General features: G+C 37.2%; 1 protein-coding gene and 1 long non-coding RNA gene across 3 annotated transcripts in view; one reads left to right on the forward strand and one right to left on the reverse strand.

Annotated features, from left to right (window-relative positions):
* Positions 1–284: 284 nt before the first annotated feature.
* On the reverse strand, positions 285–6,136 carry LOC139698797 (uncharacterized). The gene is made up of 3 exons (XR_011703011.1): positions 6,121–6,136; positions 5,541–5,596; positions 285–416 (listed from the first exon to the last, which is right to left on the reverse strand). It is a non-coding gene; the product is annotated as an uncharacterized lncRNA (long non-coding RNA).
* Positions 5,290–19,892, forward strand: part of LOC139698796 (caspase-8-like) — a 21,722-nt gene continuing 7,119 nt past the window's right edge. Inside the window, exons 1-7 of one of the 2 annotated variants that reach the window (XM_071597713.1) lie at positions 5,290–5,362; positions 8,491–8,870; positions 10,034–10,191; positions 13,538–13,658; positions 13,820–13,985; positions 18,378–18,619; positions 19,839–19,892. The exon at positions 19,839–19,892 is cut by the window's right edge and continues 125 nt beyond it. In XM_071597713.1, the coding sequence (XP_071453814.1) occupies positions 8,510–8,870; positions 10,034–10,191; positions 13,538–13,658; positions 13,820–13,985; positions 18,378–18,619; positions 19,839–19,892 (1,102 nt within the window). In that variant the 5' untranslated portion in view covers positions 5,290–5,362; positions 8,491–8,509. Of the gene's footprint in view, positions 5,363–5,391; positions 5,482–8,490; positions 8,871–10,033; positions 10,192–13,537; positions 13,659–13,819; positions 13,986–18,377; positions 18,620–19,838 lie in introns of those variants that run through there. The other variant, XM_071597714.1, reaches the window with a different exon arrangement.

Consider the following 19,892-nt stretch of genomic DNA (forward strand, 5'->3'; position numbering starts at 1 on the left):
GTTATGAATGTCAAATCAAATTCAGCTAATTGCTAAGTGAGGTTTATCAAAGCCAACCTACGTGCTTATTGATGTTGTTGGATAACCTAGATGAAAATAACACCCCCGTCGGCAAAAGCTATTTATGTACTATGGTTTCACCCAAACCCATGATAGTTAAAGTCAAATTTGGAAACAATTTGAAAATCAAACTAACCAAATGATTAAACAAGAGTAACCACAGTTATCAGCACAAAGATTGATTCTTATAACTAAGAGAGTACAGCTCACCTGAAAAAGCCCAAGGCATGTGGGATTAAATACCGCACACCAGGTTGCAAAGGTGTTGGGCAAATTAAGGCATCAGGCCAAAATTAAGGAACAGAGATGAGGCAGTTCATTTCCTTGGGCTGCTTGTGGCTTGCATGTTGACCACCCTAAAAATAATAGAATTACGGTGAAGCTGGGAATTTTCCAAAGTCACCAGGAATCAAGCCTGGCCCTTCAGAGTGAAAAACTGAATTATCCAATTCCTTGGCGACCACACCTCCTAGAGGAAAAAATTGCATACTAAATTTCCATCATAAGATTTTAATTTAATAATGAAATTTGAAAAATGACTTTTTTTGATGAATAATAAGATATCAACAATCCTGCATCATTGAGATGATTACGAATTGGGCTTCTTTGGTTACTTTGATTGTTTTTCCAAAGATGTGATGCTTTCAATGTGGGATACCCTACTCCCAAAAAAAAACTTATTTGAATCTGTAATTGCACAATACAAAAAATCTATATAAACTAACTTGATTTGGCAGAAACTACATATTTAATATACGATCTCTCAATCTTTTGCCACCACCCAGAAATTGGTGCCATATTTTAAAAGTAAGTTTTCATTGTGGAATGATCTTTTAAATAGGTAAAATATTTCACAATAAAAGGTAATAAACTTTTAACTAATGTTAATAAATAATAAAACTAACTTGTAAATAATATATTAGTTCATCAGTAAATGAAATTTTAAAATTGCTATTGGAAAGACAGCCACCACTTCTCAACCTTACCAAAAAAGAATACCTGGCACCACACACTAAAATAAATCCTTCCATTCCACATTCATTCTACCTCCCTTCATTCCACCCAACATCCCTCATATATTCCTACAGTCACCTGTCTTGACTAACGCTCTCCGCTTAAATGCACTCAATATCAGGCTTGATTGTATGGAAATTCATTCTTGAATGAAAGGAGAATACAATGCATTTTCCACGAAACTTTTATGTGCTACATCTAATTTCAACACGTGTGTCATTTTAAGGTAACAAAGGATTATGACTTAACATTGAAACTTGTTATTGCAAATGTTAAATTGTGGAAAATACATTGTTATCTTTTATTCTCGGCTCTATTCCAGTGTCAATGTTTACACCATTTCTACTTGCCAAGACAAAATATAAATAATTCATCATCATGCATACATTACAAGGGAAGTGAGTGAAAATATTTTGCAATTTGCCTCAGCAGAACCAGAGCAACCTAATGTTATAAGATTTTACCCATATTTTCTTCTCTCAGCAGCAGGTGGAGATTTATTCAGGTGATTTTCCTGCAATAGGCTTACAATGAAATGACGAGGAAAGCTTGACCTGTTTTAGTCTAGAAGTAACCTCATCTGAATTGTGTCTGCTGAGAAAGCAATTTCAAAATAGTATTTTTTTATGACTGACAAAATTAAGGAATTGGTGACTAATTTCACAGAGCTCCAACGCGCCGGGACGGTTGCTTTGTTTTCCTTATTCATGGGATATACATTCCAGTCGCTCGCAAACCAGACGCTTGGTTTGGCACACCACCTCTGTGCTTGGATGGCGAGCGGGATACTACATAGGGTGCCATCGTCGCCTACGAAGGCATGAGCTACAAAATTCAGGTTGAATTTTTATTCCCTTAATATGCGATCAAATCTGCAGTCCCTCCCCATTTTGAATCACATGCCAAGCGAGGAGTAGGTGAGAAGGTAATCAGATTATTAATTGTGGAGTGTCTACAATGACGCAGAAGGACTTCGCAAACCGTAATTTCAATGTGTGCGCACTCAAGAATTGGAAGCTACAGCGGCCACGATTGCAACCTCAGTATTGCCGAGGATCTAAAACATTTGTAATTTTACGGGAGGTGGCCGAAAGCAGAAGTCATTAGTGCCACCAGGTGTGGATGAGAAGGGAGGAACGGTGGAGAGAAACCTGACGCCGGCAGTAGCCTACTCTTAACGATAGGCGCCAAGGGGTCCGCAGTTTAACGACGCAAACGAAGAACGATGTACTCATTCAATGTGCTCTTCACAAAGCACTCTCATCATAGGGATCGAGACAATACTGAAAAATACCTGCCGTCTCTAGGATTCAAAACAGGACCCTCTGGGTAGGAAGCCAGTACGTTACCTACCGCAACATCCCGATCCCCAGTGATGGCAATAACGGGACCATCATTAATACATCCCCAGGACAATAACCAACGACTATTGAGCCAAGCTGAAGATGGGATTGACCGCATACTTCAACCCTTTGCTCAATGTATATACGGATGCCAGCAAGAGGAGATATTTCAAAATAATTTTGGAGGCAGACTACATACGTACCAACATGCAACCGTCAATTTTGTAAGGTGGCCGTAAGATCTTGATAATCGAACCTTGATAATTAAAAACTTGATACACTGAACACGTTTATGAAGAAGTCTAATCTACCACAATATTTGCACGAGGGCTTGTATGAAATCGCCACTCGCCAATGATATACGTAGAGCTGCCCGTAATTTCGACCGCTTAGTCTTCTCCAGCGTACCTCGACGATATACCCTCGCGGGATGCCTCCAACTCCGGGATCCGCTTCTATCGGCTGGTTCTTCCTGGCTCGAACTGGCGAGACCCAATGCCTGTCGGCAAGAAAGGGGGGACTTTGGGGGGATGGCGGGGGAGGCCCAGGGGGTTTATTGAGTGGGAAACTTCGCACAAGAGAGAGTGGAATCGAATTGGGACGATGGAAAAGGAGGCGGAGGGAATTGTTGGCCCATTTCAATTCCGGAATTGCGCATTTGGCGTATTTTCGTAGGGCTGTGCACTGGAGCAAACATGGAGTCCTGCGGTCAACCTCTCCCTTCGTCTCCGAAAGCTTGAGTGCCGAAGGTACAGCTGCCTCGTAGACCACCAGCCAACAATGCAATTGCGTGCCCCTCCAGAAATGCTCGCGCGTCATTAAACGAGCCATCGTGTGGCCAATCACTGAATCCAGACTTGGATCTCATAGTTAGTCCATTACTATACAAATACATGTCGTAACACATACTATATGTAAGTAAATGAGCCCTATGACGATGCTAATGCCTTGCGACCCGGAAGATAATTTGCAAGTTCCAATTAAATTGGTGATAAATTGCCGGAAGTAAAATTTCATTAGGACCTCGGTAAAAAAATGTGTTGGCAACTACTCTTCCTCAGAAGATAGTATGAACTTGAATATTTCCTTAGTTTTATTTTAGTTAATGGTATAAGGGCATGGTAACTTGTATATAAAGGGGAGGGTGGGTTGGGTGGAGGGTCAGACGGGGAGGGGAGGGGGTTGAGACACAGGTGAGGCAGCATTGCCAATCCCGCCTCGGAAGTGCGATGAGTCAACTGCGTCCCATCCGACGGACTGTATACTGCACGGGGATATCCTCGGTTAGCATTCAATTCCTCCTTCGCGGTGACTCTATCATCTCCTCGGCTGGTCTCAATCCCCTACCCTCATGCGGGTAGGGGGATTGAGAATTCTCCCGCAGTATCCCTGCCTGTCATAAGAGGCGACTACAAAGGCGGGGATACATACCCGAAAACTAACCCCTGGTAAAAAAGGTAAATGACCTCAGCTGTCGGTCGCCTCCCCTAAAAACTGCTACTACTGTCGGCGCATACTTTTCAGCATGGGAGCAATATTTATGTAAACCTGAATGATAGTGTTGACAAAAAGAAATCTGCTCTCGAGTAATGCTTTACTGATCCCTCATCGTTCAAGGAAAAAATTACATCTTAAATCCATCTATTCTACACTTGATCTCTCTAATTTTAATGACATGATCTCTCCTACCGTAGTCCGATGGGGGTAACAATACATTTTCACATCACTGCTAAAGAGACATCCTTCCAATTTCTGCAAGAAATTTAATCTATAATTTAACCTGCGCTCCGAGAGTGATACCCAGCCTGGCTGCTCTAATATTTTGGATTCGCTACTAAGTTTATCATAGCAACGTGTCAGTAAAATGCGAGAGATTAAGTGCAGAACAGAATGGACCCAATGAGCAGAAAAACACCAAGCCCATACAACATCCGAAGCTGCTCAACAAAAGCCTTCAGCTTCAACTTTTGTATAATCAGTTCTACATCACAATAATAAGGCATGGTATGAATAAATTTGTTAAGCCTTTAACATTGAGCGATACCAGTGGTAGACTTACTTTTTTTATTAATAAATTGTCACTCAAAGAAATCTAAACATTTATTAACATTTTATTATTATTATCCGTAGACTAAATATAGTCCGATAAGAGAAAATAAATACGAAACTAGTACCTAAAATCATCCAGGTTGCAAAATTATTGGAAAGAAATGGAAAACTTTAATAAAGGATTGTCGAATGAAGTAGACTCAGAATTACGCAAACTTCATTACGCGGTTTTGCAACTAATCACAAATGTTTGCACGAGCTATCTCAAATACCTAAATATTTACATTCAAACATCACTTGTTTATTCCTTATTATTAGCTACATACCTAACAGGACTACGGCATAGGGTGTCCGAACTCGTGCTGCCTTTTCAACAGGCGCCTGACATTTAGGCACCTAAACCTACACCCCCTAATGACCTTTTATTTTGTTTTATTTATGACCCCTGCTCGTAGAGGAAGTTGTCTGACGAGGTAACTACGACGTAGTTGCATTCTTGGTTAATAGGTAACGCTGGCGTAACGTTACTGCGTCGTGGCTCATATTCTTTCTTATATAAAATTCCCGTACGTTAAATACGGTCTTCTATATATTGTTCATTTTTTCATTCATGAAAAAAGTTTCAGACTTGATCTCCAGGGTTTTACATCTGTAACTTTTCTCTTCTGGAGGAACGTTAAAATTTTTTCTTCCCTAGATATCTCCAGATGGGCTAGATTACTTTTTCTGCCGACCAGAAGTTTGAAAAAAGGCCTGAACTCAAAGAATTTTTTGGAAGATGAGAAGTTCTCGTGGGAAGTGCTTCGCGGGCCAACGAATTCCTACGTCACCACTTGTTTACATATTGCGTATTCCAACCATATAGTGAAGAGGAGTGTCCCGCCGAGCATGAAAGAGTTTGTATATTTCATATTTAATAAATATTTTGATAAATAAATTTGTTGACGATGCTTCTGCAACAATCTGCCAGAACTTCTGCATTTATAGGAAGATCAATTCATAATGAATACCGCTGGTAAACAAGTGTCAACATAGTTATTTTCGGTAGTGGATAAGATGTAATTTCATACTTACGCAAGTAAATTATCTTTACAAAACATTTGAATGCTGATACAGCATGAATCGTTCAGCTAAAAGAGATAAAGATGATAATCATGAAAAGCAATATATATAAAAGGAACACTTAAAGTTAAAAAACTATTTAATCGAAACTGGACCAAGCTCATCTCATCGGCTGTTGATGCGTAGAACGATGGAATGGCTCCTTCCAAATTTTAATCATAAAAATATTTTGGTATTGAAATTGCCCTCTCACAGTATGATTTTATTCCATCATTTTACCGCCGAAGAGAAGCAGGGAATTCGTTATTGGTTCCTTTAAGTGAGACCGATATTTGAGGTAGTTGAAGTTTAACCAGCACCAATCATGGTGAGATTCCCGGAATAGACTGAAATTTGATTAAAAAAACTTAAGTGCAGTAAGATTTTGTCTCTGAATTGGTAGTTTGAAAATACTACAATGCTTGAAAGATACCTGAGAGAGCAAATGATGGCTCTGTTGACAATTTTAAATGCCTTTGTCAAGAAATGATAGCGAGACTTAGCGCTTCAATGAATTTGAAAGTATTGTATCAAATCATTATTTGACGAATACCTGTGTATGTAGCCCAAGTTAGTTTTACGTAGTTTTCTCCTTCGTAAAACTGCGTACTACGACAGGGATTGGTCAATTGTTTCCTAAATTGTGAAACTCGATATGGACCTTGGAGATTAATTTCCGTATATTAGGAGTAGTTAGATGGAAGCAATTATGAACGATTTTGTGGAAGGCTTGAAGATAGTTCTCAAATATTTTTCTATGATTACTGAAATTATCCCTACGTCACCCGCCAAAACGGTAGTGTTTTGATGTTTTCCCCATCTGCAGCCTGTTTCTTCCAGGAAGCATACTGCCACTGTCAGAGGTGCCGGCATCGGTGCATCCACGGATAAGAGTGCTATTTTGAAGAAATATATTAATTTGTACTTTGATTCGCAATAAATTTTTTCATGGATTCATTCCACTTATTTTTTGGACATACCATGTATTTTTTATGAACTAATTGGAGGGTTTTAAACATTTTCATAGGAAAAGGTCATGAGTGTGTACATAATCGCTATTAGCTGAATGCTAAAAGTCAGGAGGGAATGAATGTAAAGGGGGTACTGTTAAATGATAGGATGTGGTTGAGGGCATACTTTACCGTGGGAGAAATTGCATGGAGTTTATATGTGTATTTACGAAGATAAATAATTTCTCCTTTGTAAAATTAGGGGCAATTGTTTTTCACGACAAGTACACGATATTTTTTTGGAACTACACTTCCCATTGAGTGAAACTGATATTAGGGTGGGATCTGCTAGGGCATGTGAACATGGAAAAGGGGTAGAGGAGAAGGAATATATTGCATTTTGGCTGACAGGGAGAAGGTGGATGGCTAATAGTTAAGGGTAAATCAGCAAAATGTAAACAGAGGGGGGAGGGTGATGACAGTAAAAGAAAGGCGGAAACCTTTAAATAACGGTTCTTTTTGGCCTTTTGAATGTGGTCACTAATGAACACCCATCATCTCTGTCAGCTCCATCTCCTAAATGTCATTAAGCCTAAATTAATCCACTTATGAAGTAAAGAGATCTTAACCTAGGCATTGAAGAATAAACTGTAAGAGGAGATGATTTTGAGAATATTCCTCATTTCACCTCGCAAAAGTCACAAGAAAAACCTTAATCGATCCTGATTCTTGAGCATTGCAATAATTTTTTGTCAATTGGTAATGTTCTCCAGATAATGAATTCAAATATTTTACTCATTAAGGTAGGCTTTTGATGGATCCAATACCTTAAAACTGCTAAATTTCTAAGCTCCACCTTACATGACTCTAAATAAATACTTAAGTCTGCATGAAGACTCATTACCTCCACTCTCCTACTCAGCATGCTCCCCTCTGTCACAGTATATGTGTATAACATTTCATTGCCATTCAATAAGCTTAAAATTCACTTTTACTCCTCTTCTTTGACTTACTCCCGACAGTCTTCTTTGTTCTCCCATTATGTCTATTGCATTATTTGTTATCCCTTCTGTTTTGTTACCTCTCGGTACTGATAGACATCCACATTCCAAAAGCCTCCTACTAAAAGATACTTATCCTCCTGCCTCTTTGACCAACTTTCTGAGCCGTAAAATAATTTGCTTCAAGTTAAAATGTTAACTTAACTTTTCTTTAAGCTTTCCTTATGGCCCCTAACAGCAGCTACCTGCTTTGTAAATGCATTTTTACTTCATAGAGTAGCTCTTTAAATGGCCTTACTACTCTGCCTAACTTCTAATACATGATTGGTAAACTGCTGTCCCTCTAATGTTTATCTTAGTCTTCTTACTTTGAGGACCTAATAACCTTCATTTTTCTCATCCAAAATGAGATACTTTTTGCATATTTTCATTGCATTGTTTCATTGGTCCAGAGCATTCCTCATCGTCAACCTCCTCTCTACCATCCTGGGAGATATTGTGTTTGCAGGAAAACCATTCCTGGTCGAGCATAACATAAGAAACTCATATGACTTAAGGATTGTTCCTCAGAACTTGAGCCTTTTAAGTGAGCACTCAAGGGGATTCTGGAGTAAAATTCCTCAATTACCAATGGATCTTAGGCAGATTCCTGGTTTTCTTTTCTTGAAATGCCAAATTGGTGAATATTATGTACTCTGCAACTGATAAATCCTGTCCATTGTTAGAAGTCAATTGATTTGTAAGCATAAATTTTTTAATATGACTTATTTGAACACAAATGATGCACTGCTAACAATTCCTGAAACCAATAAAATTGTTATTATTATTTTTTGACTTGCCAGTTTATTTTTTCAAGTCTGACCTTATTCTAATATTCGTCGCAATAGAAAAACTAGACTCTCTCCAAAAATATGCCATTACTCAATTTTCAATGAACATATTGTTACTTATTAACTCTCTTATCCTTTGCAGGTAAATAGTTATTATACTCATGGAAGCCAAAGAAGATTCCTCCTTGGAAAGTGTTTTACAGGGATATAGTTTAGCTGGCAAAAAATATGCATTTATATTTTCTTTGGGAAAAAGTATTGTGAATGAAGCTTATAGATTCTCCAAAGATAACTATTTGCATTATGATGATCCAAACCAAGATGATGTTGATATTGTGGCAAAGTTTTTGGAAGACCTGGGATTTGATTTTGATGAAGAACTATATGGTGTCAGTCCAACCGTCAGTAGTGATGATGAAAGTTCTGACTCAATGGTAGAGAACCAACCCACTGCAAAAAAGCCAACCTTTCATGCCTTACGGAACTTCCCGGCAAGAAAATACCATCAATTGACTGTTTTACGTAAGAGAATACCATTTTAAAACTTTATGCTATATATAATAAGAACATTTGAATGAATACTTGCTCCTTCCTACCTTAATTTCCGTTCCATAACCCACCTCCCCTCCATGTAAAAATGTGCGTATTCCAGGTGATTTACAAAATTTTATACCTGATGATGTCACCAATACCGATATACATCAATACCGTTGTAGTGTAAAAGTCTATGTGAAAAAATACAAAGTTTACAAATTCAGTGATAATGAATGTTCACTAAGTATAGTATGAAACCATCAAATCAGGGAGAATGATGTTTGCTCCTGATAGGATCACACATGCAATATAAGTCGAAGGGTAGGAGCCAGATGAAAGGTAGTTTGGACAGTATTAGAATGCTATGATGGACAATTTAGAGAAAATGAGTCCTAGCAACATTTGCACTTGGCCTCAGCCATATGTTGTACCCAGCAGTGGGGGAGGCAAGGCTTCTGTGGTCGTCATTTCACGAAATCCTTGCTAAGCTAATGTATGATGATTTAAGACATAGATGAGGAACAAATTAATAATGAAGCCCATTACAATTTTCCACTAATTAAGTGGAATATCGTATTAATATTCATCTCTGTTATTATGGAACAGTTCCACTACATCACAACAGAATCTGATATTTATATTCGGAACAAATTAGTTTGAATAGAAACTTAGAACATTGGGACAATGTTTTGGACAGGAAAATTTAAAATTATAAAGCAAGAATTGGAAAGAGTTTGTTCAAAAGGTATCATTGAAAGCCCATGGCATGTGGAATTCACCCATCAGGGTAGGGGGAACAAGATCCATTCCCTGTGCTGCCCAAGCAAGATTTCTTATCTGAACAAGATATCAAAAAACTGAAAATTATAGAGCTTATGATTAAAATCCTGTTGCATGTTCATTTATTATTTGTGATTAGAATAAATAAAAGAAAAAATAACGTCCAATTACTACTCTTATTAGAAAGACAATAATGTTACCTCATGAATTTTTTCTTAAACTTAAATGTTTTTAAGAATTGCCATTTGAGTTGGATAATCTTGGGAGAGAGTGGATATTTGAATTTTGCCAAAATTAATTTGTTGAAATGAGAATTATGATATGCTTTTCACATCATATATTATACTTTTATGCTCTCTATTTTTTTTCAGTCAAAACTAAAATGCAAGATGCTAGCTGTATATTAATGTACTTCATCAAACGAAAAAGTGGTCCTTCAATGATAAATTTTGATGACAAATATATCCCGATCTCAATGATAAGGAGACAACTCATGGGAATACCATGTCCAAAGATATTTATTGTGCAGGTAAATACATATTTTAGCATTTAGAACATATAAAGCTTAGTTTCTGTAATTTGTGCTGATGTTTTTGCAATTTTTTCTTTGTTTCAACTTTAAAAGATGTTTGCCATGCAGCAAAGTCAGTTTTATTCAAAAATACTCTCATTAAACTTGTGGATTTAGTTATAAATTTGAAATAAAAGATAATTTTGGTTGCATGTATGTAGAAAATAACATTTAGTGAGCCATGAACTAGAAAGAGTAAAGCCTCAAATTTCCATGCCCTACAGTTACATATGAATTTACATTATCTTTTAATGTCTGGACAGGTCTCCATTAAAAATTACTGCCATAAGAACCTTAAATATGAGTTTCTGAACCCAGAATTTCCAAATGTCTAATTATCCCTGAGAGATTAGGAACCGATTTTTATTGTAATGTTTCTCAGGTTTCATATAGGTGAAAGTTTTTGTATTTTTGTTTTGTTTATTGATTTGTTAATATGTGGTACTTTTTCATGAATACACTGGTTCCAATGGTGCAAGGTTATCAATTTGTTAATGATCATCAGTGAAAAGATGTCTGTGGGTCAACCTGAACTAAGTGATTTCTTTTGTGATTTGCCTGGATTATCTTAGGAGCTATTGATTGAGTTGATTTTATAGATTTTAATAGATTGATCTATGTTTAAGATATTTTTTCATTTTAATACATGGGTCGTTCCATAATACTAAGAGATGGCTCTCATAGTATTGGAAAAAGGTTTGCCTTTTTGTAAGCCTCATCTCTTACTAGACTGAGGCCATAAAACCTTTAATTTGCAAAATTTAGTCTACATTGATTTTGTCCCCTTCAAAGTACTCTCAATTCGTTGCTATGCACTTATTCAATCTTCTTTTCCACTGTTTAAAGCACCCTTGGAAGTCCTCAGCAGTTGGGCTTTTTAGTTTTCTTGTCGTTTCTTGTTTTATTGTGTACACATCTTCCCAGTGATGTCCCCTCATCACATTTTTGCATTTTGGGAATAGGAAAAAGTCGCAGGAGGCGAGATCTGGAAAATAAAGAGGATGATCCAGGATGGTGATTGAATTTTTTATCAGAAACTGGCGAGAAATCAATGCTGAATGTGGAGGTATATTGTCATGGTGAAGGATCCATTTATCGCCTTGATTCATATTTGGTCTTACACGGCATATACAATCTCTCAAATGCTTGAGAACTGTAAGTTAGAACTCTGCATTAACTGTTTGTTCTTCAGGAAGAAATTCATGATAAACAATACCTTCGACATCAAAGAATATCAGGAGCATGACTTTGATTTTCGATTGGCTTTTTTGGTTTGACTGAGTCCATTTGAAAATGGATGTTTTCTTCAGAGCATTATCACCGTAAACAGTTGTTAACATTTTAGTAATTTCATGATAACTTTTACCGCACTTCACCAAAAACTTGATGCTGATTCGTTGCTCCTTGATTTTGTCAATTTCTATTTTCGACAAACAATAAAAACAAGGAAAACATAAACTGATATAACTGGCACCATGCGCACAGCTCGACAATCAACCAAGCAGAGATGGCTCATTGGGTCTCGTGCAACTAGCGCCACTAGTGGGCGGGGCTATAGTCCACATCATGGCCACCAGATTGCACCAGTTTGCGTATTTATTGGATAGACTTCGTTTATGATGTACAATTGCTGATAAAACCTATAGACCTTACTGTCCCATTTTGCAGGTTTAACTATTCTGTCAATATGATTTGAGAAAGAAAATTGGCAGGCATGATATGCCATCAGAAATACCTCTATTGAGTGATACTGCTCCATGTTAGTTTTTTAGTAAGTAGGTGTGAAAATTTAACTTTTTCTTACATTTTAATATGACCTGACCAGTTTAAAATTTCAGATGTGTTCATGCATAAGAATTTTATTTCTTCACTGCATGTTATCTGGAGATCGTTTTGTTTAAGCCCTGGGTAAGTCCTCTTTTCCTGACATGAGTGAGAGATGACATTATTAGTTTTGGTTTTGTTCAGATAAAGCTTTATTTGAGGATTCTACTTGGTTTGCATATATAGTATTGGGAACAATATTTTCCTGAGGTGACTGTACGTTTCACTGCACAGATTCGGTGGTAGGGGGTTTGACCTTCAACATGCACCAATTGCCTGCCAGTATTTGTTCCGGCTAGGTGGTGTTTTTAGTTGACCCCTGTTGAGTGACTTGGTGCAAGCCCAAAACGCAGCAAATGATTGAGCAGCGGTACCCATCAAATTTTGTGTTGGACTAGGGAAATCGGATGTATAGAAGTTGGGCATGATTTTACCAAATGTTCAAGGAAGAAATCATTTCGCGAACAGCAATTTTCAAGTGGCACGGGCCCTGCAAAGATGGATGAGAGAGTATGAAGGACGAGCCTGGCACTGGATGGCTGTTAATGTCAAGAATCGAAAACAATGTGCAACGTTTGCGTGGAGTACTGGATTCAGACTATCGGTTAAATGTGCACATGGTCACATTGGCATTGATAAGATGACAGTGCACACCATCATCACTGAATATTTGGTGATGCAAAAGATCTGCACTAAACTCGTCCCAAAGGTCTTGACAGACGACTTAGAGCAGAGTCGAGTGTCTGCTTGTGAAGACTTGCAATATTATCCTGACAGTTCCCCAACCCCCTTACAGTCCCGACTTGGCACCAGTAGACTATTTCCAACTCCCAAAAGTGAAATCCCCCCTTAAAGGACACCAGCATGGAACCCTAAATGCCATCAAAGAAGCTTGCTTGCATACCTTTAAGACCTCCCGGAATCTGCCTACTATGGAGCCTTCAAGTCATTGAAAAGCTGCTGGCAAAAGTGCTTCGAGGCTCAAGAGATGTACTTTGAAAAATTTTGAGGCATTGAAGCAATATCTGAAATAAATCTATGTTTCTGAAACGTTTCCAGATACTTTTTGTGCAAACCATTAATTTTTCATTTTTTGATGGTTAAGAAGACAATGGAAGTTTGTAAATAGCAACTGGAATCATTTATAATACTCTATTTAACGATGGGAATTCAATGCATCTGGAAATTTCCCTAACTGGAAACAGGTGTTGAATACTATTTCAGGAGTGTTTTTAAAAAAATGAATAATTCACATCATAGTGTATTATCGTGTTTAATCAGGTATTTGTTATACCATGTATATGTATGTACATTTTCACTCTATGAATTGGTGACTGCAAATTCTTGGCAGACTATCTAGCTAAAGCCAGAGCATCTGCTGGTCACAATGACTTAATTTTAAGGTATACATATGTATCTATAAGTTATTAAAGTTCCATTTCTTAAAATAATTCATTTGCCTTGGTTTTTGAATTTTTAGTCAAATATCACAAAGAACGAATTTGTTCCTTCTATTTTATTGAATGCAGAACAACTACAAAGTTCTGAAACTACTCTTCCTGAATCAGCAAATATATTGATTTGCTACCTTCCCAATAATGGTGAGTATCTGAGATATTGCCATTGCAGTAGGTATTAGAATATGACTACCTTTACTGGAATGAATGATTCTATGAGGTATAGGAATTATTTATTTTGGCACTATGGATAAATCCCATTGTCTTATATATATATACTTTTATACACTCTCTGAAATTTGTAGAAGATGCTGAGAAGTCTGTACCAGAGATACTCAGAGAGGAATTATTCAAGCCTGATGACATAAACGTAATTTTGACAAAAGTAATGAATAGGTTGAATTTAAAAGAATCCAAAACAAATCCCAAGGTCAGCTCCACTCTTCTTAAGCATCTGTATCTGAATAAGAGGTATGAACTAAGTATTAAAATAGTGTTTTTCCAAAGATCACCATTTAAATAGAAAATATGTTTAGACAATTTTAGTGTGCCATGTAAGTTTCTAAGGCTTCTTACATATAAACTTTACTTTTTCTATGAAATGTATCCTGGGATTTGCAAAGGAAATTTAGAACCAAATATAAGGCTTAAAATAGGTCTCAGATAACAGAAGTCTGAGAATTGTTTTGGGGATCTTGGCCACTGTTCACTGGGGATATTCTTCAGATTTTACACACTTGAATTTGAACCAATTTAGACGTAAACCTGTAAAAAATTTTTGCAAAAGCATGTTTTATTCAGTTTTTGGTATTTTTTTTTACAAAACATAAAGATAAAATTATTGGAAATTGAGCCCTAACAAAAATTCACAAATGTCATTTTAAAACTGTCGAATGTGAAAATGTAGTGAAAGCCTTTTGATGATGAGAAATCCGTGAACAAAATATATTAATATATATGTTCCTTTCTGAAGAATGCTTAATCTTTCAATAGGCTTGCTTGGGAGATGAAACAACAGGTTGGTAGGTTTTTTGGGAACTTCCTCTGGTGGTTTATTGTTTATTTGTTAGTGTGACTATGGAATAATTGTTGGGTCACTGACAGAAGAGTTTTCCTGGTAAACCCTGTTTGTGCATGTGGCTCTTTCACAATTGACTGTTAGTATGACTGACAGACAGTATACGTAAATATACTTGCCCCATTCCCCAGCCCTTAACACATCAGTTAAAACTGTCAAGGAAAATAATAATCTAATTGGGTCGTTGTCATTGTTCATAAGATATCCTTTTCATTTCAGAATGACAATGACTTCATGTAAATCTTAACACGGGATCTGGTTTATGTTTTAAAAGTTTAAACATGTAATGTTAAATGAAGGCATGGGCATATTTTGGGCTACTTTGGAATTTTCAATGGATCCAAGTCAGCAGCATGCCCAAGGGTTCTTTAAAGTGAGTAATGAAGTTAAGTGTGTGTCTGTCCTATGTATGAAAAGTCAACATTCAGCCTTTCCCAAAGGAGACCTTTCCCAATTAGACTTATGGAAGTCTAATTGGGAAAGGTCTCTAGTCTTTGTTTTTTGAGACAATAAGGAAATTTTTCTAGTTTGGTTTAGTTTAAATATGTTGGACCGTATAGTTTTTAGGCTTAGCTTTGTGGAAACTTTCTATATTGGAGTGAAATGATAATTAACAAATGTGATTTCCTAAAACTGGAACTATAAGGTTTCCTGGAATTGTAGTTCGTTAAGAGTGCTAGTAAGCCAGAACAGGCAAAATTGTGTTTTAAGTTTTACATTAAATACTGAATTTCCTCGAATGACATTTCCTCGACGGGATAGCAAAAACCTTCCCCAGACTTCTCCAAAGCATTAAACTTAGCCACAATATCGTAAATAGTTGATCTGGGGTACCAGAAGAACCGAACTATTTCTAAATATAATGTCCAGTGTGAACACTTTCGATTCTTGTGGCTCTTCGATCGTACATGCACTCCACACTTGTAGGTAACATCTCAGCATTTTGAGGTTATGGCTGTTTACTAGATGCCTATAGCGTTCAAGAACGCCAATCGCGACATCCAGTGGAACAGCGATGTGGCGGGAAATTCAAATTGAAATTTTTGTCCAGATTTGAGCATCGGACCCTGTACTTCTTTATATTTAAGGCGCAGGGTCAAAAATGCAATGGAGCTTTCAGAGAAACTTATTAGAACTTCAGGGTCCCCTAATGCAAAGCATTTTATTTGATGTGACCAATTAATTCACAAGTGTAATTGTAAAACTGAAATGTTAAACCTATTGATTGATATTTTGAAGGATAAGAATGTTAACCCCATATTAATTGAAGGAATTTAGTCACTAACTAAACTATGCCTTGACCAGAATTACTCATTTTCAATAAAAACTTCTACAGCCAAAAAGAAGGGCTTGAAGTGGGGTCATCTTTATCACCTTTGCTGGCTGAAATATTTATAAATGACTTCCAGAAAAAATTACTAACTTAAAAAAACCACCGTGTTAAAAACATATTATACTGATGCAAGTACATTGATGACATTCTGTGCTGCTGAATTGGAAGACAGATTGAAATATTTCTAAGTTACATCAACTCCCTTCAGGGGAGAATAAAGTTCAAAGGAGAAACTGGGAACAACCACAAATTAACTTCCTGGTTGTCACAATTCGCATAAAAAAATGGGAGGCTCGAATTTTCTGTATTTCAAAAGCCCACGTGCACAGATGAAGTGATCCCAGCTGACTCCTGCCACCCTTTCACTTAACAAACATCTGCTTTTCATTCAGTGATTCATAGATTAATTAAAAACACGACTGTGGAAAAACAGCTATGAAAAAGAATTAAAATTGATCAAACATATAGCAACAAGGAACGGCTACAAACCACAACTCATAGACAATATTTTACGCAAAGCCCTCCAGAAACAACCATTACCGGAAATCTTGTCCTTAGAGATAGAAGAAAATCCAAGGATATAGTGCAGAATACCGATATTAAAGGACGCAGACACCGTATTGGCAAAAATCCTCAAAGGAAAATACAGAATTGTATTCTATGCACCTACTGCCCTTGGGAAATGCATCATATATATCTGAAATCAAATAAGGCCATGGACAAGGACATAGACAACATTCCAGTGGAACTACTTATAGGATTAGAAAAATGTAGAAGGAAGAGGCTATATGGGTTGATTCGTAGTATCTATGAGGAAGGAATCTGACCGCAAGACTTAGTGAGATTAATTATAGTTCCTATTCCAAAAAAGGTAAAGGCTACATCATGTGAGGAAGCATCCCACGCAGCTAAAGTTGTTCTCAGGATCATAAACAAAAGGATAGAGAGTAGGGCAAATGTTTACTTAGGGGATGATCAGTTTGGGTTTAGGAAGGGGAGAGGTACGCGTGATGCCATTGCAGTAATGAGATCACTGATAGAGAGGAACATCAGAATACAATCAGGACGTATTTTGCCCGTTATGTAGCTTTTGAAAAGGCATTTGAAGGAGTGAATTGGGAAAAACTATTGAATGTTTGCAGAAAATAGGAGTAGATTGGAATGATAGGAGACTTATCTGCAATTTGTACATACCTCAGACTGCTCTAGTTTGAGCTGGGGATATAGAGTCTGAATGGGCAGTGTTAGGAAGAGGTGTATGGCAGGTTTCACCATTATCACCGTTGCTGTTCAACCTGTATGCAGAGGAAATGATTAAAGAGGCATGGGAGGAACTAGAGATAGGAATGAAAGTGGGCGGGGAATTAGTAAAATCGGTTAGGTTTGCTGATGACCAAGTTTTAGTTTGTCAGTCAGCCAAGGGGTTGCAAGCATTGCTGAGGGAATTGGAAACTCAGTGTGACAGATATGGGATGAGAATCAATATTAATAAAACAAAGGCTATGCGATTTTCTAGAAATAAAAAGGCTAAGCTAAACATTAAAATAGGAGAGCAAAAACCAGAGCAGGTGAAGCAGTTTATGTACAGGGTGCGGTAACATAAATTCCTTTTTTCAAAGGCAAAATGCTATCAAGAAAGGAATTTATGTTGCCGCACCCCATATCTCAGAAGTGTTTTGGGGCAAAATCATCAAAGTATTGGTGACATAAGGAGAAATATTGCATTTGGCAAAGAAGCTTTCACAAGGAGGAAGGAACTGAGCACAGAGATGTTGAGTAAGAATTTTAATAAAAGGCTCATTAAAACTTTCATATTGAGCGTAGTTATGCAGGGTGCGGCATTGTGGTCATTGAAACATGATGATAGGCATAAATTAAATGCTTTTGAAATGTAAATGCGGAGAATGTGAAGTAGACTGAAAGAAAAAGAAATGAAGTTCTAGGCATGGTGGAGGAGGAGAGAGGATTGCTAGGAGAAATGAAAAAGAGGCATGAAGGAGGGATGCAGAGTGTTTTGATTTGCAATAGGATGTTGAAGACTGTGATAGAGGGGAGAATGTTTGGCAAACAAGGAAGGGCCAGGAATAGGTTAGATATTTTGGATGGAATGAAGGGAGGAAGGAAGTATATGGAGTTGAAGAGGGGCTTGTTGTAGAATAGGATGTTAGATTGTGTTTGTTAGGAGAGACAAGGGATTTGTTGTTGTTTCATTTGGAAGCTTGTGTCCATCCAAGCCCACCTTAACCAATAGATTTCCTATGATAATAATAATAATAATATTAATAATAATAATAATAAGACTATACCTAATTATGACAATTGTGGGCTTACAAGTTTACTATCAAGAATTTCAATGGATCTTTTAATTAGTATAATTGTCACGTCCATGAAAATGTTTACAAATGTTTCATATTACCATGATACTTAATGTCAATCTTATTCCTCAACGCAGGCCAACAGATCCTAGTGAATCTGAGGTTGATCAGCCATTTTACCAGATATCTGAAGGGAAAAAATGCTTGGCATATGCTTTCCTGTTTGAACATTTTGATTTACGTTCATCTCTGACAGATTTAGTAAAAATTGACTTCGAGCAACTGACGAGTACATTTAAGTTCCTGGGTTTCGACTACAAATTCTGTGTGAAAGATGGACGCATGACAGTTCAAGAATTCATTGCAGAATTCAATGGAAGTGAGTATCATTTAATTCATGATTTTTTAAAGTTTTAACATCATATTAAGATTGTTATATCATTATCTGTGGAGAATTAACACAATCAGTTAGGTTTGAGGATGATCAAGCTTTGGTTGGCCAGTCAGCCAAGGGATTGAAGGCATTGCTGAACTTATTGAAAAGTCAGTACAGTATGTATGGGATGAAAAGAAATGTACCCAAAACAAAGGTTATTTGGTTTTCAAGAAGGAAAGTTAAGTTGACTGTTGAAATAGGAGCTCATAAACTGGAGCAGGTGGAACAGTTTCCCTATCTTGGAAGTGTTTTGGACCAAGATGGCCAAAGTAGTCAGTTCAAAAGGAGAAGAACTGTGTTAGGCAAAGAAGCTGTCATTAGGAGAAGGGAATTGATGACATTGTAACATTTAGTCTGGATGTTAAGAAAAGACTCATCAAAGTTTTGAAATGGAATGTAGTTTTGTCCAGGGTGGAAACATGGTCATTGAAACAAGTTGATGGACATAGATTTGAGATTTTTATAGGAATGTAATTGGGTCACTGTAGTCCAGGGGTAGACCGTTAGAGTACTGACAGGAGGGCTCAGGTTCAATTCCCAGGTATAACTCTCTCGGCACCTTCAGCTCCATCCAAGCTTTCTGATTTTTTGGGTACCAGATCTTCCTGGGAAATTGTAACTGGCACAGAGAAAGGCACTGGCCCCCCTACCCTGTTGTGTGAATTTCACACGCCATCAGGCTTAGTACTGGGTGAACTCTACCATCACCTACTAAACCGACCTTCGGGTTGATTACTGTGTTTATGGTTTTGCTGGAATGTGGGCATGGAGAAGAATGGACAACATAAATGGAAAGGAAAACAGACAATACACAAAGTTCTGAGCCGTACAAACTGTGCATAAAATTTGACTAAAAGTTTTGACTGGTCTTTTCTGTTTACTTCTTTACATAAGGGGCCTTTCATTAACTCCTGTCTGTTTACAAATGCCATTTCTTTCAATGATGACCCAAAATTCATAAATGATTTGGTCACAAGCTCTCTTGATTTTAGAACTTATAGTTGTCCCACTAATCTTCCCTGAGCCCTTCAGACAATATTTCAAATTGCTCGATGGATATTAATTTATCATTGCCTGAGAAAATGCCCCTTTCTTTTGCTTTGCCGGGTCTGCACTTGATTGTTGTCTGAATTAATGGTTGCTTGGATTGATCTCATTACAGTTCTTGCTGACAAGAAGAAGATGATGGAATGTGAGTGCATCATTCTTTTTTTAT

The sequence above is a fragment of the Hetaerina americana genome, unplaced genomic scaffold (assembly GCF_022747635.1).
Source record: "Hetaerina americana unplaced genomic scaffold, ioHetAmer1.1.p SCAF_9, whole genome shotgun sequence".
Classification (NCBI taxonomy): domain Eukaryota; kingdom Metazoa; phylum Arthropoda; class Insecta; order Odonata; family Calopterygidae; genus Hetaerina; species Hetaerina americana.